Consider the following 25777-nt stretch of genomic DNA (forward strand, 5'->3'; position numbering starts at 1 on the left):
ATCGATCAGCTACTCTCCATTGACATGGGCGACGAAGAAACATTGAGGTCCTACAATAGTCGCTACTGGGAGACGTTCAACTAGATAGGGGACTGCCCTACCAATCTCGCCATCGCACAATACAAAAGAGGACTTCCAATCAAAAACAGATTGAGGGATTCAATTACCATGACTCCACCCCTCACGATGGAAGCCTTGATGGAGAGAGTGCACCAACATATTCGAGTGGAGGAGGATGGCGCCTGTGCCAAGGCAAAATCAGGTGCAACAGCAACACCAGACAAGAAGACTGCAGCAAAGGTCAATACGGTGGAACGTCAAAACAAGAATGGACGAGGTAGGCGAGACAACGAAGATGACCGAGATAAAAGATGGTTGAGAGTCCGCACTGCCATTACCACGGTATTCAAGAAACCAATCTACCGAATTCTTAATGAGATACGCGATGAACCTTTCGTCAAATGGCCAGTTAAATTGGGAGAGGCTCAGAAGGACTACGACGAAAGAGCTCGGTGCACCTTTCATAAGGAAAAAGGGGCACCACACTAAAAATTACGCACCATTTAGGCAGCATCTAGAGGAGTTAGTGGCAGCTGGTCACCTAGACCAATACATAGAAGGAGGGACACAGCCAGCCCCCCAAAACTACGACCACCCAGACGGAACACCGAACGACGCCCCACCTCAAGGCGTGATAAACGTAATACATGGAGTATTCGAGCCTGAGTGAGTATGTGAGCTCAGGGGCATGATAAAGAAGGCTGAGCATTTAAGAGAGGTATTAAGTGCGCAGCCCACCATTAAAAAAGGGAAAACAGAGGCCACGAATGTCATGTCTTTTTCAGACAAAGACTTGGAAATGATATATTGCCTTCACAACGATGCACTGGTCGTCACTCTTCGCATCAAGGATTACGACGTCAAGCGAATTTTGATTGACTAAAGAAACTCATGTGAGATAATGTACTACGAAACTTTCAAACAATTAAAATTGAAGGACAAAGACTTGGCACCCACCGTATCTCCCCTGATCGGGTTCAACTCAATGCCAGAGTGGCCAGTCGGCAAGATAATCCTCCCAGTCAGAGCAGGAAGCATGACTAAACAAGTGGAATTTTGGGTATTGAAAGTGCCCTCCACTTACAACATAACCTTGGGAAGGACATGGCTGCACGCCATGAGAGCGGTAGCATCAACCTACCATCAAGTAATGCGGTTCCCCAACGAAGCCGAAGTAATTGAAGAGGTTTATGGAGACCAAATTATGTTCAAGCAATGCTTCGTCACAGTAAATGGCAGCCGAGTTGCCAAGGGGTTTGTTCAGATGGTAGAAGAGCCCAAAAATAATGAATTGTTTGCGGATGTTGGCAAAGCCGCTGAACAGAAGGCAGTGGAAGACTTGGTACAGGTAAGAATAGATGAAAAGAACCCGGATAAGTTCTTTTTGCTTGGCTCATCTATGTCCAACACTGAGAGAATATAGGTCATGGAATTCTTAACCTCTAACATCAAAGTGTTTTCCTGGACGCCGTATGACATGTCTGGCATTGACCCAAGCTTTATCTGTCACCAATTGAATGTCCACCCTAGACCAATTATACAGCACACTCGCAGATCGGCACTCCACCATGCCGAGATAGTGGCGAAGGAAATAGAAAACCTGCTAGAAGCTGTAACGCCCTCAAAATAATAACATTAAACCCATCAGATAAGACATGCATTTACATATAAACTAACCACATTCCTTTATTTCATTGAGTTTCATTACATAAGTATTACATGTTAACATCAAAACAAAATGCCCTACGGGCTTACAGCTTTCCAAGTTAACACTTGGTTACAACAAAAGAGTACTAACTCGTTTACACATTAAGCCCTAGGCTTGAAGTTACATGTAATACATCAAAAGTTAAGCGACAAAAGTATGTCCGCCACTTGCCTCCCAGCTATGTCCTTGGAGGTGGCATGCTTCCTGCACCTGAAAATGATATTCCCATATAGGGTGAGCCACAGCCCAGTAGAAATGCACTAAACCAACCATGGACAATGACTAAAACATTAGCAATTGATAGTTGGTCAACACTGATACAATCACATAAATAACATATTTATGTCAACGACTTACAAGTCCCAATTACTTTTCATTTTCCCTTTAACAACGGATAAGCATACTAGCTCTATCATCATTTCCACAGATATGTATAAAAACTATATCTCACATTCAGATAAGCATAAAAACTATATCCACATTCTCAACAGATATGTATAACAACAATATCCTCAGATAAGCATATAAGTTGTATCCACATTCTACAACAGATATGTATATCAACAATATCCACAGATAAGCATACAAGCTGTATCCACATTCTACAACAGATATGTATATCAACAATATCCTCAGATAAGCATATAAGCTGTATCCACATTCTACAACAGATATGTATAACAACAATACCCACAGATAAGCATACAAGCTGTATCCACACTTCACAAAGATAAGCATATGAGCTCTATCTTCACTTCTCTAGACAAGCATATGAGCTGTGTCTACGGAGTTCATCCCCTATCTCCTCCCAATACCTATCCGGTTTAGAGGTACATCCCCTATCTTCCCTTAAACCGTGGAGTACATCCCCTATCTCCTCCTCTACACATAACGTATACAAACACAATGGTTCTATATACAATCACCCAATACATACAAATAATGTATTCTATCAACCGTCAAGTTCCATGACACATTTCATTGATTAGTTTCAGTTTACCTAATCATCATGCATTGTCTACAACAATCACGACTATCCTCCACCGATAGCCCAAAGCAGTTATTTCTAAAACAGAAAATAAATGCACAAATGGATATTCAATCAACATTTCATTTCTTCATTCTTCTCAATTAATTATCCCAATTAATTAAACAATGTAGTTAGGGCAATTCCCATAATTAACATTTCAACCCTTAGGTCCCATTCTCATCAATGATTCAACAATCATTCCATTCTTTTCATGCCAAACATGCATCTAGGTTTATTATGAATAAAACCCCAACTTTTGTAAAATTACACAAAAGTCCCAAACTTTCACAAAATTACCAAACCAAGCCCAACATCTCAAAATACCAAAATTTAAAGACAAAACCCATAGAGAGGAGTAGGATATCCCTACCTCAAATTCGGAGTCCCAAAGGAGAAGACGACAAAACCCAACGTGCTCCAAAACCCGAGATTTTCATATTAAAATGAAGCCCTCGACGATCAACAACTTTTTTGTAAAGGCCAAAGGTGAGTAAATCACTCCTACTAGATCAAAACCTAGAGAGAAGGTAGAGTCTAGAGTGAGAGGCTCAACAATGGTGATTTTGGAAAAGTAAGAGAGAGAAGAGAAAGTGAAAAAGTGATTTGAAAAGTCACAATTTCGGGACTTTAACCCAGGTCTCCGCTCGAGCGTAAAACACCCCGCTCGAGCGTCCACTCACAGACTTCCGCTCGAGCGGCCAACCTCCCGCTCGAGCGCAGAATGCACTCGCCCAGCACTTTTGCAGAACCAGGCCTCCGCTCGAGCTCCCAACCCTACGCTCGAGCGGCCACTCACACAGTTTCGCTCGAGCGGCCAACTCCACGCTCGAGCGTACAACACTGCACAACAAATACTGGATGGGTGTATTACCCGCTCGAGCGCCAACACCTCCGCTCGAGCGTACAGGCCAAAAATCTGGGCAACTAGTTTTGGTTTCTAAACTCAACCAACCTGAAACAAATCCGCCCAACACATCCTATAACTCAAATACGAAGTAAAAGGATGTAAACAAAATAATAAACAACTACCAACATCCACGGACACATGTCCGGATCACGGTATAACAAGGGTAAACCCGGGATCGCTATAGAAGCAGGAGCTATCAGAGAAGTGTACTACCCCAGATGGATTTCCAATACAGTGGTAGTGCCTAAGAAGAACGAAAAATGGTGTGTCTGTGTGGACTACAAAACGGTCAACAAGGCGTGCCCAAAAGACAGTTTTCCTCTTCCACGGATAGACCAATTGGTAGATCTGACAGCAGGACACAACCATCTTAGCTTCCTCGATACGTACATAGGCTACCATCAGATCGCTATGTATGAACCAGACCAGGAGGTCACATCTTTTACAACACCAAGAGGACTTTACTGCTACAAGGTCATGCCCTTTGGCCTAAAGAACGCAGGGGCAACATTCCAACGGATGGTCACCAAGATGTTTGAACCACTGTTAGGCAGAACAATGGAGGCCTACATCGACAACATGGTGATCAAGAGCAAGGACAAGAGTGACCATCTCAAGGACCTAGGTGAGATGTTTCAAATCCTGAAGAAACACAAGTTACGCCTTAATGCATCTAAGTGTGCGTTCGACGTAGGATCTGGCAAATTCCTAGGCTTCTTGGTAACCAACCGAGGCATACAGGCAGACCCTTCTCAAATCAAAGCAATCCAGGATCTAGAGAGGCCCAACTCAGTAAAGGAAGTACAACATCGCACCGGTATGGCAGCCGCGCTAAACTGGTCGATCAGTCGGTCGTCAGACAGATGTCGACCATTTTTTCAAGCATTGAAAGCCAAATTTCAGTGGGATGAAGAATGCGACCGTGCCCTTGAAAGTTTGAAAGAATACCTGTCTTCTCCACCGCTGCTAGTGACCCTAATACCTGGAGAAGAACTATTTTTGTACCTGGCAGTCTCACAGTACGTAATTAGCGCAGTGTTGGTTCGAGCGGAAGGAATTCAACATCTACCCATCTTTTATGTCAGCAAGACATTGCTGGGCGCAGAAACCAGGTACTTACCATTGAAAAAATTGGCCTTAGCCTTGATGATGGCATCAAGGAAGTTGTCGCACTATTTTCATGGCCACACCATAATCGTCCTCACAGCTTTCCCATTAAAAGCTCTGTTTGAGAGGGCGAACTTTTCTGGGCGAATCTTGAAATGGGCAGTGGAGTTGGGACAATTTGACATCAACTTCCAACCCAGAACCGCGATAAAAGCCCAAGCCATGGCAGACTTTATCGCAGAATTTACCCCAGGAAGTCATCATATCTGCCCAGTCGACCTGACTGATACAACCGAACTAGGGTTAGAAGTTGACGTCGGAATAGCGCAACCCCTGGTGCAGGATACCCAGTCAGACCCTAAGGCAGACCAGAGTAAAGTAAGGGTGAAAGAAGCAAACCATGCTACACCAAGCAAAGATTCACCAGCAAATGAAGACTTGGTACAATCAGATAATGAAGGGCAAACAACAAGCATGGACTTGGAAGAAAACGCCAGCAACACTCAGGACCCCAAGGCATCATCCGATCCCTCTACCTGCTGGAAGTTATTCGCAGGAGAAATGTGAAAGCTCCTTGTGGATGGAGCATCCAACAGGCACGGAGCAGGGCTCGGCATAGTCCTCATCTCACCAGATGGCCTAGTAGTAGAACAAGCAGTCAACCCTGGCTTCCCAACATCAAATAACGAGGCAGAATATGAAGCACTTTTAATAGGACTGAAATCAGCATCCTACATGAAGGCCACCGAGCTAATGGTTTACAGTGACTTACAGCTGGTGGTAAACCAAATTCAGGTGACTACGAGGCAAAAGACGACAGGATGGCTAAGTACCAAGAATTAGTCAGAAAAGAGATCAAGAAATTTGAAGTCGTGCGGATAGAACAGATTGGCAGGGAAGAGAACAGTAGAGCGAACGAACTAGCAGGCTTTGCTTCAATGGCAGATACATCCGTCCCACATCCGTTACTGATTGACTACTTACCAAGACCAAGCATTGAAGAACCTGAAGTAGAAGAAGTATGTTGCGCCGAACTAGGCCCTTCATGGATGGATCCCATCATAGCATTCTTAAAAGACAGCGTCCTACCAGAAGAAAAAAAAGAGGCCAACAAAATAAGAGCAAAGTCACAGCGATTTTGGCTCTCCCCATCAATGGCCTTGTACAAGAAATCCTTCACAGGACCTTATCTGAAGTGTGTCCATCCCAGCAAAGTTGAAGCGTTCTTGTTCGAGATACACGAAGGCGTATGCGGAAGCCACCAAAGAGGAAGATCATTAGCTTATAGAGCCATTTTGCAAGGATATTGGTGGCCGTACATGCAAGCAGATTCAGAGAAGTATGTAAAGGGGTGCGAGAAATGTCAGAAGTTCGCACACCAAATACATCAGACAGCCAGAGAACTTCTACCATTAACTAGCCCATGGCCCTTCGCAATGTGGGGCTTGGACATAGTAGGGCCACTCCCAACAGCACCCGGCAATAAGAAGTTCTTTCTAGCAGCAACAGACTACTTCACAAAGTGGGTGGAGGCAGAAGCACTAGCATCAATAAAGGAGAAAGATGTGAAGAAATTCGTCTGGCAGAATATCATTACTCGATTTAGCATACCAAAAGCTCTAATATTAGACAATGGCACCCAGTTCGACGGCAAAATTTTTAGAGGCTTTTGTGAAGAATACAAGATAGAGTTCTACAACTCTACACCGGCTTACCCCCAAGCAAACGGCCAAGTAGAAGCATCAAACAAAGTTGTCTTGGATGGATTGAAGAAAAGGCTAGAAAAAGCAAAAGGCAAGTGGGCTGAAGAGCTTCCTCATGTTTTATGGGCTTACCGTACCACACCTCGTCGATCTACTGGGGAAACACTTTTTTCCTTGGCCTATGGCATGGAAGCAGTAATCCCATTAGAAGTCGGCCTCCCTACAATCAGAAGTGAAAATTTTGATCCAGACCTAAATGGAGAAGCCATCACCTTGGAGCTCGACCTTGTGGAAGAAATAAGAGAAAGAGCACTGGTTCACATCGCCTCATACCAGCAAGAGTTATCAAGGAAATACAACAAGACAGTGCATCTAAGACAGCTCAAGATTGGAGATTGGGTGCTTCGCAAAGTAATGGGAAACACTTTGGTACTCGGAGATAGCAAGTTAGGGCATTATTGGGAAGGACCATACAAAGTGGTTGGATTAGCAGGAAAAGGGGCATACCACTTGGAAAATGAAGACAACAAAGCCATTCCAAGGCCGTGGAACACTGCCAATCTCAAGTTATTTTATTTTTAGCTTTTTTTCCAAGTATTTTTAGTTTTTTCCTTTCTCAATAAAACAAACAATTTCTTTTCAGCACAGTTATTTCATTCTGTAAAAGATTGTTTCATTAAGTTAGAGACATTGTAAGCATAGTTGGCTGGAATAACCAACTTAGAGGTTGGCTGGAATAACCAACACCCCTCCTAAGCCGAGGATAATTATCCAGACTACAGGACGTTTGGTCGGAATAACCAAACACTTTACTCTAGGTTGGCTGGAAACACCAACTTAGAGGTTGGCTGGTATAACTAACACCCCTCCTAAGCCCAGGATAAGGATCCAGACTGCAGGACGTTTGGCTGGAAAAACCAAACACTTTACTCTAGGTTGGCTGGAAAAACTAACTTAGAGGTTGGCTGGAATAACCAACACCCCTCCTAAGCCCAGGATAAGGATCCAGGCTGCAGGACGTTTGGCTGGAAAAACCAAACACTTTACTCTAGGTTGACTGAAAAAACCAACTCTTAGTCCTCTTCAGCCGAGATAAGGATTCAGGCTGAAGAGTGGTTGGCTGAAAAAACCAACACTTTGTACTCTTCAACCGAGATAAGGATCTAGGCTGAACAGTGGTTGGCTGGAAAAACCAACACTTATTGTTTGCCTGATAGATTGGAAAGCTAAAGATCGGGATAAAGTATCTTGGCAAGAGAAGGTTATACTTCATTCAGACTACAGTTGGAAAGCAAAGTACATGCATAGAAGTAAACCAAAATAAACAGTACAAAAGAAATTTCATTGATCATGCAAAGTCAAAGTACAAAAAGGGACTTCAGCCCGGTTACCATTTCTTTTCCCAAAAAAAGAAAAAGAAAAATACAAATGGGCTGCAAACTGGCAGTTGTTAAAGACCTTCTCGCCAATATCCTCGGGGTTATGACGGTGCAATCTTCATCTTCCCTATCCCAACCAAATCCAAAGCCAAAAAGGGTGAAGAAGGACAAGGCTAAGGCCATAGTGACTCAGATCGATTCTGAGGACGATGTGCCAATTTCTAAATTAGTCGAGGCCGAAAAGAGTACCTCTTCTGCTGAAAAAATGCTAGCCGAGGCCCCACCATCCAATGCCCCACCGGCCAAAAAGCCAAGATCCGACCACCTCGAAGGCAGCAGCTATCCTCGCACCATGACTTGGGCGCCCGAGGTTATGGTGGACGACAGACCCTTAACAGCCGATGACAGCGTAGCGAATCTTGAAGTTGGCTCAGCCCTGTCAACAATTGTTCTTTTACCAGAAGACATGAACTGCATGAATGAGTTGCATGAATATGAGAACTTTGCTATTATGATGCAGCACTCGGTCTTGGTAATCCTCTTTTATTTACTCTTTTACAGTTTTTCTATACTTAGTAAAATCTCACTAATCTGTTTTACTTCTTACAAGCTATTCAGCATGCTCACTCATATGCTGTTAAGACCGAGATGACAATGCAGAAGTTGGCAAGGAAGACCAAGAAAGATGCTAAACTCTTATCCTCACTCAATAACGCCGAGGCCAACAATCGAGCTCTATTGGACCAGGTTAAGGCTGCCAAAGTTACTCAAAATTTGGCCGAGGAAAAAGCCAAATTGGCCGAAGATGAAGCTGAGGTCGCCAGAACCAATCTTGCGGCTGCCAAGGCCAAGGCAGTTGACCTAGAGGCTAACCTTCAAGAGGCCCTTGACTCAAAGGAAGCCAAAGTGAAGGTGGCCGATGCAAAAGCTTTTGAAGAGGGGCAAGCCGCCGTCTGTGACCAATACAAATAGCAAGTTAACCTGGCTTGCAACCGAGGTTACTACCTTTGGTTGGACGGTGGCGCTCAACAAGTTATCTGTTTCCATAGACTCCGATCTCCGAGACATCAATCAGCTTCAAGTGGCCTTCCCTCTAGAGCCCAAAGATGATGTCGAGGATGGTGAAGCTAATGAAGTGGAGGAGGAGGGTGCCACTGATGCCAAGTCTTCCACCCTCAATGAGCAAATAGACTTGACTCAAGATGAGGAGGATGACTTGGTTTCCAAGGGCGTCTCCCCCAAACCAACCACATCTGAGGCTGAGATCTAGTGCGCCAAACGGAGTTTGGACCAGACTTTACTCGAAATAGATGTTGAAATAGTGGCGAAGAAAAATGCAATGTTGCCAACCGAGGCCGACAAGACTCCATTAGCCAAAGTTGAACAATCCCAAACCAATCCTAATGCTTAGGATATTTCTTCTTTGTTTTGTTCTTCTATTTTGTTTGAACAATGTTTAGCTTGTAATTTGGCCGGAGCGCCCTTTTTGTAATTGTGAACAGGTAATCTTTTGCCAGGCCGAAGTGCCTTTTTTCTGAATGCAAGTCTTCTATTTTCTTCCAAGTGTTACATGTTTGTCTCATGTATGTTTCATTGCTTTATTTCATGTCTTTCTTGCTTCCATACTTAGAATATTTTTGCATTCATTCAAAGTATAACTTAGTTGTATAATGACTCTGGGATATAATACCTTGGATATAAATCATAAATGCTTTCCTCGGCTAACACTTAAAAATATCAAAATATTTTTACAAGTGCTATCAAGTATTGCTCTTTTACTTTCACATGCTATCTTTTATCAAGACTTCTTCCTTCTACTCTTTCCAAGCTTGGCAACTTGGTTGGCCATCTTGGCAATTACGTATCTCGGATACCTTTTCCAATATAATCTTGGCTAACTTCAACTTGTAAATTTTTTTGAAATTTCAACAAGTGTTAAGCCCATAAAATTTTAGCAAGTCCCAAACACTTCAAATTTGTAAGCTTATTTATCATTTTCCAGCTCTCTGCCCCCTAATGTGAATCTAAGTTTCACTTATGTTCACATTAAGCACGTATAATCTTTCATTGAAGTCAGATTCAAACAAAGACTAGCCGAGGTTTTCAACCTTGATTTCTCTGTTAATCTAACTGAAATGCACTTAGTTCCATTCCAAGTTTAATTCCGCCGACATGGCAAGTCTAGTTTCAATTTAACTTAGTTCAACTCTATTATATGCAAGTATAATTCAACTCCGCCATATAATAAGTCTAAGTTATTCGTCACGTTTCAATCAGAAACATCGCCAACTTAGTTCAACTCTATTATATGCAAGTATAATTCAACTCTGCCATATAATAAGTCTAAGTTATTCGTTATGTTTCAATAAAAAACATCGCCAACTTAGTTCAACTATATTATATGCAAGTATAATTCAACTCTGCCATATAATAAGCCTAAGTTATTCGTCATGTTTCAATCAGAAACATCGCCAACTTAGTTCAACTCTATTATATGCAAGTATAATTCAACTCTGTTATATAAGAAGTCTAAGTTATTCGGCATGTTTCAATCAGAAACATCGCCAACTTAGTTCAACTCTATTATATGCAAGTATAATTTAACCGTGCCATATAATAAGTCTAAGTTATTCGTCATGTTTCAATCAGAAACATCGCCAACTTAGTTCAACTCTATTATATGCAAGTATAATTCAACTCTGTCATATAATAAGTTTAAGTTATTCGTCATGTTTCAATCAGAAATATCTCCAAAGGACTGGTCAGTCCTATTACACAAATTTCAAAATCAAGTTAAAATTTAATTATTACTTCGGCTAACGAAATAAATTTCAAAAAAATAAAAAATCTAATGATAGAAAAACTCCAAGTTGCAAGTGTTTCATGGTCTTGGTAACTCTTTGCTATCACTATCTTCAAGCTGATATTGACAGCGACCGAGATAATTCTATATGGCCCCTCCCAATTTGGGCCAAGTTTTCCTTCTCTATGATCCTTTTTGTTGCCGACGACAATCCTTAGGACGAGGTCTCCAACTTGAAACTCTCTTGGGTTGAACTTTTTATTGTAAGCCCTAGCAAGCTGCTGCTGATATGCTCCCAGCCGAATTGTTGCTCTATCCCTTCTTTCTTCTAGTAGGTCCAGATCTTGGGCCAAGAATGCCTCGTTAGTCCCATTCTCTACTCCTTGGGTTCTGATCCCTGGGATGCCAACTTCCAGTGGGATGACTGTTTCTGTGCCATAAGCCATGGCAAATGGGGATTCCTCAGTTGATCTTTTCGACGTGGTCTGATATGCCCAAAGTACATTAGGCAATTCTTCCACCCATTTTCCCTTTGCTGCCGCCAGCCTCTTTTTGATCCTCTCTAAGATAGTCTTATTTGATGCTTCTGCCTAACCATTACTCTGAGGGAAACTTGGAGTAGAGTAATAGTTCTTGATTTTGTACTTTGCACAAAAGTTTTTGATTAGCTTACTATCAAATTGTGTACCATTGTCTGCTACTATTGCCCTCGGGATCCCAAACCTGGTGATGATATTTTTTCATATGAAGTTCTTCACATCAGTATCCCGAATCTTCGCAAGGGGCTCAGCTTCTACCCACTTTGTGAAATAATTAGTTGCTGCCAGTAGGAACTTCCTTTGTCCAGTTACTTGGGGTAGTTGTCCAACAAGATCCATGTCCTACTGGGTTGGCCAAGGGTTGGACATTGGGTTCAAATCTGCTGTTGGTTGATGTATTAAAGGCGCGAACCTTTGACACTTCTCGCACTTTCTGACATAGGCTTCAACATTTTTCTACATGTAGGGCCACAAATACCCCTGAGTAATGGTTCTATGAGCAAGTGATCTGCCTCCAGCATAGCTTCCATATACGCCTTCATGTATTTCATATAAGAAATCTTTGACTTAGGAGGGATGCACACATCTCAAAAAGGGACTAGTAAAAGACTTTCTGTAGAGATGTCTTTCTGCTGTCAGACTAAACCTAGCCGACTTCAGTCTAGTCTTGTGTACTTCTTTGCGATCATCAGGCAGCTTCTAATCTCTAAGGAACATTACTATTGCATCCATCCAACTTGAGCCTATATCTACACACATTGTTTCGTACTTTGTGATCAGTGGTTCCACACTTGGGCCTGACAAATAATCAACCATTATTGTCCTTACCTCTCCTAATTTCATTGCACTAGCCAGGTTAGCTAAGGCATCGACATGGCTGTTGTCATCTCGGCTAACCTGCTGTAGTCGGCAGTTCTGAAACAAGGATAACAGTCTAATAACCTCTTTGACATAGGCTATCATTCTTTCATCTCTGGCTGCATATTCTCTTGTTGTCTAGTTCACAATAAGTTGGCAGTCACAGAAGACTACCACCTCATTGGCTTCCATTGCTGCTGCTAACTTCAACCCTACGATTAGTGCCTCATATTCTGCTTTATTGTTTGATGCTTTGAACTCCAAACAGATAGATTGTCCCAACATTCGGCCATCTGGTGATACCAACACCACTCCTGCCCCTGTTCCTTGATGGTTTGAACTTCCATCCACAAACAAGCGAAAGGAGTCGTCGATATAAATATCGCAGGGCTTGAGTTTCTCTTCCTTCTTTCGCTCTACTGTGGGGTTTTTTATTCCCAGCTGGGTCTCTTCTGTTCCCTTAGACACCCTAAGCTACGGCTCATTGAAGCTCGACGTGGGATGGCTCTAGGTGTGAACTCGGCCACAAAGTTGGCTAAAACTTGGCCCTTAATTGCTGTTCTGGGCCTAAATTCCAGGTCGTATTGGCTTAGTACTACTGCCCATCTGGCTACCTTGCCTATCAGATCTCCTTGTTGTAGTAGGGACTTCAAGGGGTGCTCAGTTAATACAACAATCTTATGGGCTTAGAAATAATGGTTCAACTTCTTGGAGGCCATCATTAAGGCCAATGTCAATTTCTCCAGGGTAAATACCTGATCTCTGCGCCTGCAAGGATTTTACTCACATAGTATATTGCCATTTGTTCTCATTTTTCTTCTCTGATTATCACTGCACTCACTGCATGCTCCGAAACCGCCAAGTATAAGAATAGTTCCTCTCAAAGTACTGGATTTGAGAGAACTGGAGCTGTGGTCAGGTATCTTTTCAAGTCGGCCAAGGCGACTTCACATTCCTCTGTCTACAAGAAATCTGTGACATTTTTCAACAGATTAAAAAATGGTTTACACTTATTTGAACTTTTGCTTATAAATCTGTTCAGGGCTGCGGCCCTTCCAGTCAACATTTGCACTTGTTTTGCCGACGTTGGGCTTTTCAAATCCAGGATGGCCTTAATTTGGTTTGGGCTTGCCTCAATGCCCCTTCTGGTAACCAAGTATCCCAAGAACTTACCAGATCCGACTTCAAATGCACATTTCGAAGCATTGAGTCAGAGCCGATTTGTTCTAAGGATGTCGAAAATTGTCTTCAAGTCAGCCAGTTAATCCTTAGGTTCTTTGGTCTTCACGACCATATCATCAATGTATACTTCCACTGTTTTTCCAATCAGATGTCTAAACATCTTGGTCACTAACCTCTGGTACATTGCTCCTGTATTTTTCAACCCCAAAGGCATCACTCTGTAGTAATACATCCCTTTTAGGGTGATAAATGCAGTCTTCTCTTCATTAGGGGGGTACATTGCTATCTGATAGTACCCCTTATAAGTGTCCAGAAAGCTCATCCTTCCATGCCTTGAAGTGGCATCCACTAATTGATCGATCTTGGGGAGTGGAAAACTGTTTTTAGGACAAGCCTTATTCAGGCTAGTGAAGTCTACGTAGACCCTCCACTTCTCATTCTTTTTTTTCACAACCATAGTGTTGGACAGCTAGGTAAGGTGGTTTACCTCTCGGATGGCTCTAGCCTCTAACAATTTGTCTACTTTCTCCTCTACTGCCTCCACATGAATCAACGTTGGCCTCCTCGCTCGTTGAATGACGGGTTTAGCTGACCTTTCTACGTTTAATCTGTGGCATGTAACCTCAAGGTCAATGCCAGGCATCTCATATGGCGTCCAGGCAAACACCTCTATGTTTGCATGCAAGAATGCTTCTAACTCCTTTTCCTCCTTCTCGGTCAAGCCTGAGCCGAGGAGGAGAAGCGCTCTTCATCCCCTTGCTGGACCAGAATTTTCTTCAAGGCTTCTTCACTTTTGTCGGTCGGCTCTTTGCCGATGTCATCCAGGATCTCCATGTCCTCATCCTCGTCCTCAATCTCTACTGTTTCTATTTCTCATACGTTGCAGGTGGATTTCATTGCCGCCATGGAATAATTCTTTGCCTGCACCTGATCTCCTCTGATCTCCTCAATTCCATGCTCTGTTGGGAACTGCAACAGCTGGTGCAGTGCTAAGAGAACAACCCTCATTGTGTGCAATCATGATCTCCCCAAGATAGCATTGTAAGGGGAGAGGGTGTCAATTACTATGAACTCTGTACTTACCTTCTTGGTGCCTACCTGAACCTCCAAACTTATTGCTCCCAGGGGCCATGTCGGCATTCCATTGAACCCGATCATTGGACTGTTGGACTACTCCAGATCATCTCAGTGAAGGCCAAGCTCCTTGTAACATCTGACATACATGATGTCACAAGAGCTGCCTTGGTCAATCAAAATGCGCCTTACCTGGCATTCTCTAATGTTGAGGGATATCACCAGAGCATCGTTGTTTGGATGCTGCACCATGTCTAGGTCGACTTCAGTAAAGGACACCATTGGTCCCTGGTACTCATCTGCCCTAGGCCTCTTTTCCTGGACCTGATACACATGTTGTAAGTGTTTTACCCTCTAAGTCTCCCTACGTACCTCGCTCTCCTTGACCTTCGAGTGAATCACATTGATCACTCGAGGTTCATCCATGTTACCCAAAAAGCAACCTAAGAGGGAGGGTGAATTAGGTTTCTACAAAATAAAATTAATAATACCATAATAAAATTAACTACTAGTACAACAAATTATTAACAAGCACAATGATGAACTTAGCAGTAAATGATCAAGCAAAATAACAATGAAGTATAACTAACATACATGGTAAATCAAATGATTAGCACATGAATATTAGATAGCTATAGCAGTAGTATGAAAGTAAAGAGATTAGGGAAGATGAGACAAACAGATTTATAGTGGTTCGGCTTTAACCAAGCCTACATCCACTCCTTAAGCTTCACTTGAGATTTTCCACTATCTTCTAGCTTCACAGGGGTGTTAGCAACTTTTTTACAAATGGAGCAATTCTCCACGGATTTTACATAGACTTCACAAGCCCAAACCCTTACAAATCTTAGGTGATTCACAATCACTCTTAAGATTTCAAGAACACAGTGTTTGCAACACTTTTACAAGATGAAATTGTATTTTTGCTTTCAAAGAAAGCTTACAATAAATATCTCTCAAAGATAGATATATAAAATGAAGCTTTGATTTTTCTGTAAATCTCACACATAAAAGATAGGTTTAAAGCTATAAGGCTAAGTGTATAATTTTTGAGAAAAGATGTGAGTGATTATAGATTAAAGAATATTTTTAGGTTTTTTTTTTTGTAACTTGCTTACATTAGAGGCTTTGGTATATATAATGAAAATTATAGCTGTTTATAGCCATTGTAGTCATTTGAATTTAAATATCTTCCACTTGAACCTTTTGAACCTTTTGGCCTGCTGCTATGCTAAGCTGTTTGAACCTTTGTTTTGGGCTGTTTGGACCCCTGATTTAATCAAATATTAAATATATTTTAACAACATTTAGGATAAAGGTTTAGGTGAGAAATAATGGGACAAAATAAATTTTGATTTTATTAAAACATAAAATCATCAAAATAAATGTTGATTCTATTTTTTTCTTTCAAATAAATCATCAAAATAAATTTTGATTCTATTTTTCTCTTTCAAATAAATCACCAAAATAAATTTTGATTCTATTTTTTTTTCAAATAAATTAAAATATAATTAAATAAATCATCAAAATAAATAAGTCTAACAATCTCTCCTTTTTTGATGATGGCACACAATGATATTTTGATTTGATTTGGGAGTAAGAAAGGCTCCCTCTCAAGTCATGCTCCCTGAATTTATTTCTAAATATATAGGTTAGCACATGTGTAATAAATAAGTTTTAATTAGAGACATGATATGAGACTAAGATAACATCAAATTAGTTTGAAAATAATATCATAATTTGAAAATAATACCATAATACATAACATCATAAGTTTTCACCCCTTGTGACATTATCAAAAGAAATATGGGTCAGAATATGGAGGAGGAAGAGGAAAATGATAGTGATAAATAGCATCAAAAAATAGATAATCAAAACAGATATATACATATATACATATATTTAGATATGATTCGCCTGTGTCTCTATTTTGTTCGTCGAAAATCGCGTCGGACACACATCCTCGCTTTTGCATCAACCGATCGACAAAAGCGAGACGGGTCAATCAGTCAATCAGCTACCTCGGCTCTCTCTCCCTCTTGTCGTCTTCTCCTCCGTCTTCTTCTTAATCACACACTCTTCCATTTTCTTCTTCACCATTCTTTTCTATCGCTTCTTCACTGCTCTCTTTTGTTTTTTCTTCCTTATCGAGAGACAAAGAAACTGAACAGATGAGGCCAAACCTCAGTCTGTTCGCTTCTATTTCTCTGCAACTTATTTCTTTGACACCTCTCACCTCTAATCCATGGCTTCCTCATCCCGTTCCCTCACTCTGTTTCCGGACCTGAACGATCTCATAAGCTCTACTGGACCGAGTGTCCCTACTCCTACTCTTCCTGTCATTCCTCTGCCTAACCTTCCTGTGATGTCGATTGAGCAAATCATGGCAGCTCAATCAAACATTGAAGTCGATCATTTCACACTGACGTCCTATATGGAGACGGAGACTGCAGTCACAAAATTGGCTCACCGATTGCAGAATAGGACGAGTGGGCTCCATCAGGTCAATGCCCAACTCTCTCTGCTTCAGCGCATGTACAAGGATGTGCGAGCAGAAATAGGTGCACCGAAGGCCGAAAATAAAGAGCTTAAACGGAAGACCACCTCCATGACCCAATTTAGAGCAACGTCGTTCTTGGCCTTTAATAGTCAGCGGGGAGTCGTCGCTCTCGACGAAAGCACGAGGGTAGGGGCGTCAAGGGTCGCCCAAGGTGATAAAAAGAAGAACAAAGCGGTGGAAGAGACAAGTAAGTAAGATCGGCGTATGGCCGTAAAAAAAATGAATGGTGTTTTTTTTTTATGTAAATATTTGTATTTTGATTTGTTTTTGTTTTTATATTTAAGCACTGAAAAATGAAATTAAAAAGTATAAAAAAAAAATAAGAAAATTAAGTCCAAACAAAAAATAATAATGAGAGACTAAATTGTTAATGAGTATATGAGAAGCATTTGAGCATGATCTAATTCTCAATTTCTTAGCAAGAGCGTACCAATCTCAAGACTATAATAGACATAATAGTGCATATATCAAACAAGGTTGCCAAGCAATAGCATAAATATGGAGCTAAAGTTCAAGTCACTCTTCCTTGAGAAAAACGATCTTCCTCTTACATTATCAACAACTAATCAGCTCAAAGGTCATATTGTAAGAATTAAGATACCAACAACATAGAGATACCAAAATAATTAGAGATACTAAAACAATCAAGTCTCTTTTTCTCCCTCGATGACATTTTCAACAAAATCAAGCACAAGGAGGGAATATGGTACAACATATAGGATGAAAGAATGTAAGTCTCATTATAGCACAAATAATTATCCATATCAAGGTACCTCTATGATACCAAAAAAACGATAGCACATAATGATCATACAATTGAAGCTATGCCATTTGACAATAATGGGCAAAAAAAAAAAAAAAAAAAAAGTAACATGTGAAGGTGCAAGCCCATAAGTTTGATATCAAAAACAGAATAGAAACTGAGGGGATTTTTAAAATAATCAAGTTTAAATTCTTTCTCTTGTTTTATTTGGCAAAATCAATAGGAGATATGATAAATGAAAGCTCATAATTGAAATGTTCTCATCAATAATGTCGAATAGGATGCCAAAATGATACCAACAATCTACCAAGGATACTAATATGCAATCTAGAAGATTTAACAATCATAGCTTAAGCATTATGTAGAATACCAAATATTGCTCATAATAGGTTAAACTCAATATAATCTCATGGAGCTAATGTAATTCCAAAAAAAATGAAGCATGTTCAAGGTATAGCAATCCATATGCCAAGAAAAATCATGTATTTCAGTATGTACCACACATTTAAGTATATGCATGATTTTTAGGTAAGAGCATCATCAAAGAGTATACATTGCAAATCATATGAAGCATAATCAATCTTTTTCATATCAAAGTAATAACAGTATTAGCTCAAGGGATATAAGATGCAATTTTTACCTCAAAAGCTTAAGAGAGTATATGATGCATACCTTAGGTTCAAGAGATGGAAGCTTTTCAATCTTCAATTTTCTTTCATAAGGAGTTCATCTCAAAAGGGTTTAACAAGTATGTTAGCAAAATGATTTGTCTCCCTAAGTTAGTGCTACCCTTTTCTATTTTGTGTAAATATAGCATTCATAGAACAATCACTATTACTCAATAAAAATACAACACAAATCACTTCTTATTACAAACTAAAAAGGTGAAAAATAATTCAATGATCAAACAAGAGTTTGGAATGCTATTTTTCAAAATTTTCAAGTTGTAACGCATAGCATAATATGCATAAGAAAATAATTTTATGCTTTTTGTTTTATTAAAAAATGATGCAACAATCTCATTTAATCACATAATATTATCAAGAGACATTTTTATCAATTCAATCTACATGCTCAAGTGTGATAAAACATTTTACTCAATATGGAACACAACATGAATGTTGTAAACAATTAATTCAACAATTTATCAATCAAAAGCATTTCATGAGATGTATACCAATATAATCCATATTCAAAAGATATTCAATAGGATAGATGCAATGTCTCTACAAACGTATGATACTTCTTTTCATTTAGACATTATTGATGGATTATAATCAAGGAATTTCATAACTCATTCAAATATTCTAATGTAAAGCATATAAGCATGAAATTTTCATGTTGAGCATATTCTTGAGATCACAAATGTAGAATTCAAAATATAGATAGTATGCATCTCAAAAGCATGCTATGACATCAAAATTGATTCTACAAAGATATGACTAAAAAAGGAATTAATATATTAGTATGAAGTCATATATATGATGTGAAAGTATGCTCACAATTTTTTTTTTATCACTTCTTATCTCTTTTTCATAGCAATGGATGACGTGATATAAAATATTAATAAATACATAAATCATTCATATTCTAATAGTCATTCATCAAAATAATATAATCCTCATTTTTGAGTTCAATGAATATTTGAAAGAAACTAGCAAAACATGACTTAGCAAACTTAATACAATTAGGTTACATGGAAGCAATGATTAGACACAACCTATTGTACACAAATCACACCTGAAAGAATATAGAACTTTAAGCTTAAAGGTGTGTTAGGAGTTATACCTTCATTTACCTCTTTGGAATCTTTACCCATACATTACCTCTATTGTTTATCTTGGTGATTTTCATTTCATCATTCTTCTTATTGTAGGAGCTGATTTTGTTCTTTAGATTGAACACTCTTGTTGTGCATTTCCTCTCGAAGTCCTTGGTGTTCTTTGAGATTCCACCTACAAAATATCTTGATTTCTTTCTTGGTATCCATACTTTCTTGGGTTCATAGAGATTAGTCTCAAAACATTTAATCTCATAAAAAGTTTAGGAGGATCAAAACCAATGCCTACTTTGTTAAAAACACATTTTTTATTTCCCAGAAGCTTGTTGAGGTTTTCTTTTCCTTTTACAAAATTTTCAAGAGTTTTGTTTAAATCCTCAACATTGTTTTTCAAAATGTTTTTCTCATTGGCAATAGACGTAAAGTCATTTTTCAAAGTAGCATTTTTCATTTTTAAAACATCCACATCATTTAAAAGAGAAGTAACTAATTTCTTTAATTTAGAATTCTCAACACAAACATTTCTAAATATGTCATGTAATTCATTGAAAATACTTTCAAGTTCTACATAATTAGAAATTACCTCATCTTGAGTAAATTCTTCTTCTCCAAGAGCCATAAGACATACATTGGCTACTCTATCATTTTCTTCCCAAATCGCTTCCTTTTTGCTGTCATCCATCATTGAAAGTTCATGAGCCATGAGTGAGCCTAGGAGTTCTTCAATGCCTAACTTTGTTAGGTCTTTTACTTCTTGGATAGCTGTAACCTAGCTTCTCATTCATTTGGCAAAGATATAAGTATTTTTCTCATAAGCTCACCATTAGTATAAGATTTACCAAGAGATTTTAGAGCATTAATAATATTGGTAAATTTATAAAACATCTCCGAAATAGATTCAAATGATTCCATAATAAAGAATTCATAATCATGAATAAGCATGTCAATCCGAGACTCTTTTATTTGGCTATTTCCTTTATAGGTGATTTCAAATTATCCCAAATCTCTTTAGCAGTAATACACTTAGAAATTCTATTGTACTCATTTGCATCTAATCCACACACAAGAATAAGCTTGACTTTAGCATTAGCTTGAAGGAGTTTATAATCACACTCATCAAATTCATCCTCAAGTTTAGGCACACTGATATGGTCTACTACCTTGGTAGGGATTTTAGGACCTTTAGTGATAATGAGCCACAAAGCATAATTGGTAGCTTGAAGATACAAAGTCATTTTTTTTTTTTAATGAATGTAATTACTACCATCAAAGAGAGGTGGCCTATTACTAACTTGTCCTACAGCAAAGTAAGTAGAATACATGGTTGCTATGGATCAAAAACTCAAGATTGTTAAATCTAAACAAGAGCCACAGGCTCTGATACCAATTGTTATCCAAAAAGCAACCTAAGAGGGAGGGTGAATTAGGTTTCTACAAAATAAAATTAATAATACCACAATAAAATTAACTACTAGTCCAACAAATTATTAACAAGCACAATGATGAACTTAGTAGTAAATGATCAAGCAAAATAATAATGAAGTATAACTAACATACAGGGTAAATCAAATGATTAACACATAAATATTAGACAGCTATAGCAGTAGTATGAGAGTAAAAAGATTAAGGAAGAGGGGACAAACAGATTTACAGTGGTTCGGCTTCAACCAAGCCTACATCCACTCCTCAAGCTTCACTTGAGATTTTCCACTATCTTCTAGTTTCACAGGGGTGCTAGCAACCTCTTTACAAATGGAGCAATCCTCCACAGATTTTACACAGACTTCACAAGCCCAAACCCTTGCAAATCTTAGGTGATTCACAATCACTCTTAAGATTTCAAGAACACAGTGTTTGCAACACTTTTACAAAATGAAATGGTATTTTTGCTTTCAAAGAAAGCTTACAATAAATATCTCTAAAAAATAGATATATAAAATAAAACTTTAATCTTTCTGTAAATCTCACACAGAAAAGATAGGCTTAAAGTTATAATGCTTAGTATATAATTTCTGAGAAAAGATGTGAGTGATTATAGATCAAAAAATAGTTTTAGGTTTTTTTTTTTATACTTGTTTACATTAGAGGCTTTAGTATATATAATGAAAATTATAGCCGTTTATAGCCGTTGTATTCATTTGAATTTATAGTCGTTTATAGCCGTTGTAGTCATTTGAATTTAAGGCTTGGTTTGGGGTACACTAAAAAAGTCAAAAAGTCAAAACATCACTATCCTATTTAAGTCACATCATCTTATTTAAGTCACATCACCTCTCTACCACATCACTTCAAATCCAACCCATACCCAACCCATATTTTTTAAAAAGTCAAAAAGTGTATTTATTTAGATCATCCCAAACCACCCTTATCTTCCACTTGAACCTTTTGGCCTGCTGCTGTGCTAGGCTATTTGAACCTTTGTTTTGGGTTGTTTGAACTCCTGATTTAATCAAATATTAAATACATTCTAACAACATTTAGGATAAAGGTTTAGGTGAGAAATAATGAGACAAAATAATTTTTGATTTTATTAAAACATAAAATCATCAAAATAAATGTTGATTCTATTTTTTTTTTCTTTCAAATAAATCATCAAAATAAATTTTGACTCTATTTTTCTCTTTCAAATAAATCATCAAAATAAATTTTGATTCTATTTTTATTTTTCAAATAAATTAAAATATAATTAAATAAATCATCAAAATAAATAAGTCTAACAGTCCGCTTGCGGTTGTGGTGCTGTTGGTTCATAGGGCAGCCTTGCTTGGTCTTCCCTTATTCTGGCCTCATCTACTAGGTTCCTTAAGTGACCTTGTCTTACCAGATCTTCCAAATGTGCTTTTAGAGCTCTACAACCCTATGTCAGGTGTCCATTTTCATTATGGTAAGCACAGGTTTTCCAAGGCTTCTTCCCATGAATTCGCCAAGAACTTTTTCTGGCGCTCTATAATACGGCTAGTTCCTGATTCTTTCCAGAACTTTATAAATTGGAATCCGAAATACGGTAGTGACTGTCTGTGCAGCCCTCAGTCCTGTCTCTTGGCTGTTATATCCAGTATTATCTCGGCCTCGCTTCGGCGAGCCGTTTCTCTTCTCCTGTTTCGACGCTTTTGTCCCTGGCATGTCCTCTTCAGCTCTCATATATTTCTCGATCTTGGCCATGAGTTCCTCTATACTTTTTGGCAGCATCTTTGCCAGTGACTTTCGAAGCAGGCAGTCATTATTCAGGCCATTCTTAAAAGATACAACCGCCAACTCTTGGTTGCACCCTGGTATTCGGTTAAACACCTCATAATACCTTTTGGCATAAGCCCTGAGGCTTTCATTCTTGCCAATTCTCAGAGCCATCAAGGAGTCTGCCCTCAACGGCTACAGTTTGTTTATAACAAAGCTAGCCACAAACATCTCGACCAGGCCTTCCTAACTTTCCACAGTTCTTTTCGGCAACTTGTGAAACCAATCTGATGCAGTTTCCCCAAAGGATAAGGGGAACAACTTGCAGAGCAACGGTTCATTCCCGGTATACAGTGCCATTGAGTTCAAATATAAGCCGACGTGAAAGTTGGGATCGAACTTACCGTCATATATCTAGAATCTCGGCATGCGAAACCTTTTCGGAGCCTCAAACTTGTCCAATGCTACTGAGAACGGCTTTCTCAGCTTGACCGAATATGTGACCTCGGCATCTTGTCGCTTCCTCTAGAGGTGGTCTCTCAAATCCTCCTTGGTCCATCGAGGAGCTCGCTGTCAACGGATTTCAACCTTCTTGGTGCGCTGCTCCCGGTGTCGTTGTGAGTCCTCTTGGACCTCCCTTCATTCATTGTGTCGAAACAGAGATCCTTCCCCTGAACATGTTGTTGTTCCTTGACGTAAGTCTCTGTAACGCCCTCAAAATAACAACATTAAACCCACAATTAAGACATTGTTTAACATGCGAAATAACCACATTCTTATATTGATCAGAGTTTCCTTACAAAAGTATTACATGTTAACAACAAAAGCAAACGCCCTACGGGTTTACAGGTTTCCAAGTTAACACTTTGTTACAACAAAAGAGTGCTAACTCATTTACAGTTTAAGCCCTTGGCTTGAGATTACATGTAATACATCAAAAATAAAACAACAAAAGAATCCGCCTGCCTCTAGCCTCCCAAGCTACGTCCTTGGAGGTGGCATGCTACCTGCACCTGAAAATGATATTCCCATATAAGGTGAGCCACAGGCCAGTAGAAATACACTAAACCAACCATGAACAATGACTAAAAGATTAGCAATTGATAGATGGCCAACACTGATACATCCACATAAAACATATTTTATGTCATACGACTTAAGAGTCCAAGTCACTTTTCATTTTCCCTTTTTAACAGATAAGCATATTAGCTCTATCATCGTCTCAACAGATATGTATAACAACTATATCCCACATTCACAGATAAGCATATGAGCTACATCCACATTTCACAAAGATAAGCATATTAGCCCTATCTTCACTTCTCTAGACAAGCATATGAGCTGTATCTACACTTCTCAAAGATAAGCATATTAGCTCTATCTTCACTTCTCTAGACAAGCATATGAGCTGTGTCTACGGAGTTCATCCCCCATCTTCTCCTAATACTATCCGGTTTAGAGGTACATCCCCCATCTTCCCCTAAACCGCGGAGTACATCCCCCGTCTCCTCCTCTACACATAATGTATACAAACACATTGGTTCTATATACTATCATTCAATACATATAGTTAATGTATTCTACCAACAGTCAAGTTCCATGACACATTCCATTGATTAGTTTTCGTTTCCCTAATCATCATGCATTGTCTACAACAATTCACGACTATCCTCCACCGATAGCCCAAAACAGTTATTTCTAAACAGAAAAATAAATGCACAAATGGATATTTTATCAACATTTCATTTCGGTGAGTGATAAATTAATTCAACTCCACCCTTTAACCCCATGCATTCCCAATCTCAACATTTCCATTTCATTTTCCTCATTTCTCACAATTAATTATCCCAATTAATCACACAATGTAATTAGGTCATTTTCCATAATTACCATTTCAACCCTTAGGTCCCATTTTCATCAATGATTCAACATTTATTCCATTTCTCTATGCCAAGCATGCATTTAGGTTTATTACAAACAAAACCCCAACTTTTGTAAAATTACATAAAAGCCCCAAACTTTCACAAAATTACCCAATCAACCCCAACATCTCAAAATACTAAAATTTAAAGACAAAATCCATAGAGAGGAGTAGGATATCCCTACCTCAAATTCGGAGCCGAAAGGAGAAGGTGACAAAACCAAACGTGCTCCAACGACCAAGATTTTCAGATCAAAACGACGCCCTCGACGATCAACACGACTTTTACAAAGACCGAAGGTGAGGAACTCACCCTAGCTAGATCAAAATCTAGAGAGAAGGTAAGATTTTAAAGAGAGGAGCTCTCAAAATAGCTTTTAGAAAAAGTAGGAGAGAGAAAGAAATGTAAAAAGTGATTTAAAATCACCCAGCGGATAACTCATATACGTATGACCCGCTCGAGCGGAGAACACGACGCTCGAGCGTCAAGAACAAAACTCTGGACACGCTCAAGCGCAATAAGGCCCGCTCGACCGCCAAGACACAAGAACAAAGCACTTCCGCTCGAGCGCGAAAACCAGTCCGCTCGAGCGCAGATTTCCACCCCCCAGAAGTTACACCCAGAAGGTACTACCCGCTCGAGCGTCAAACGACCCGCTCGAGCGTCACCGCTTGAGCGTAAACAAACCCGCTCGAGCGTAAAAATCACATCTGCAGAAGTTTTGCAGGAACACGAAAATACTGGAAGTGTGCAATCTCCGCTCGAGCGCAAGAAGACCCGCTCGAGCGGACTGCCTAAAAACTCAACAACAAGGAATTTGAAACCAAGGCCTAACCAACCTGTAACAAACCCTCCCAACACATCCTATAACTCAAATACGAAGTAAAAGGGATGTAAACAAGATAATAACCAACAACCAACACCCACGGACACATGTCCGGATCACTGTACAACAAGGGTAAACCCGGGATCGCTATAACCTCCCCCCCTTAAAGAATTTCGTCCCCGAAATTAAGCACAAGTTTTCAAAAGCAGGTTTTCCTCCATTTTTACCAATGTTACATCTTAACATTCAAAAACTTGACCCATTACCGGTCATTCATCTCTTATCAAGAGGCATTACACAATATGTAAACAACGTATGTACTTTCAACATGCATCAACATTACGCATTTCCTTTCCAATTTCAACAATATATTTCAACACATATAATGCTACATTCAACTTC

The 25777-nt window shown here is 39.4% G+C and overlaps 1 protein-coding gene across 8 annotated transcripts in view; it reads right to left on the reverse strand.

Annotated features, from left to right (window-relative positions):
• Positions 1-25777, reverse strand: part of LOC114269955 (uncharacterized) — a 278957-nt gene that overhangs the window by 180865 nt on the left and 72315 nt on the right. For 5 of the 8 annotated variants that reach the window (XR_014330815.1, XR_014330797.1, XR_014330823.1 and 2 more), the window contains one exon: positions 23379-23640. The exons of 1 other annotated variant lie outside the window; for it this stretch is intronic. Coding sequence is in view for 1 of the 7 variants with exons in the window: in XM_082871059.1 (XP_082727185.1) it covers positions 23609-23640 (32 nt within the window). In the remaining 6 variants the exon portion in view is untranslated. Of the gene's footprint in view, positions 1-10674; positions 19629-20036; positions 20227-23378; positions 23641-25777 lie in introns of those variants that run through there. 2 more of the 8 variants (XR_014330791.1, XR_014330808.1) reach the window with 1 other exon arrangement.

This window comes from Camellia sinensis, chromosome 5, assembly GCF_055761805.1.
Source record: "Camellia sinensis isolate YWXY chromosome 5, ASM5576180v1, whole genome shotgun sequence".
NCBI lineage: Eukaryota > Viridiplantae > Streptophyta > Magnoliopsida > Ericales > Theaceae > Camellia > Camellia sinensis.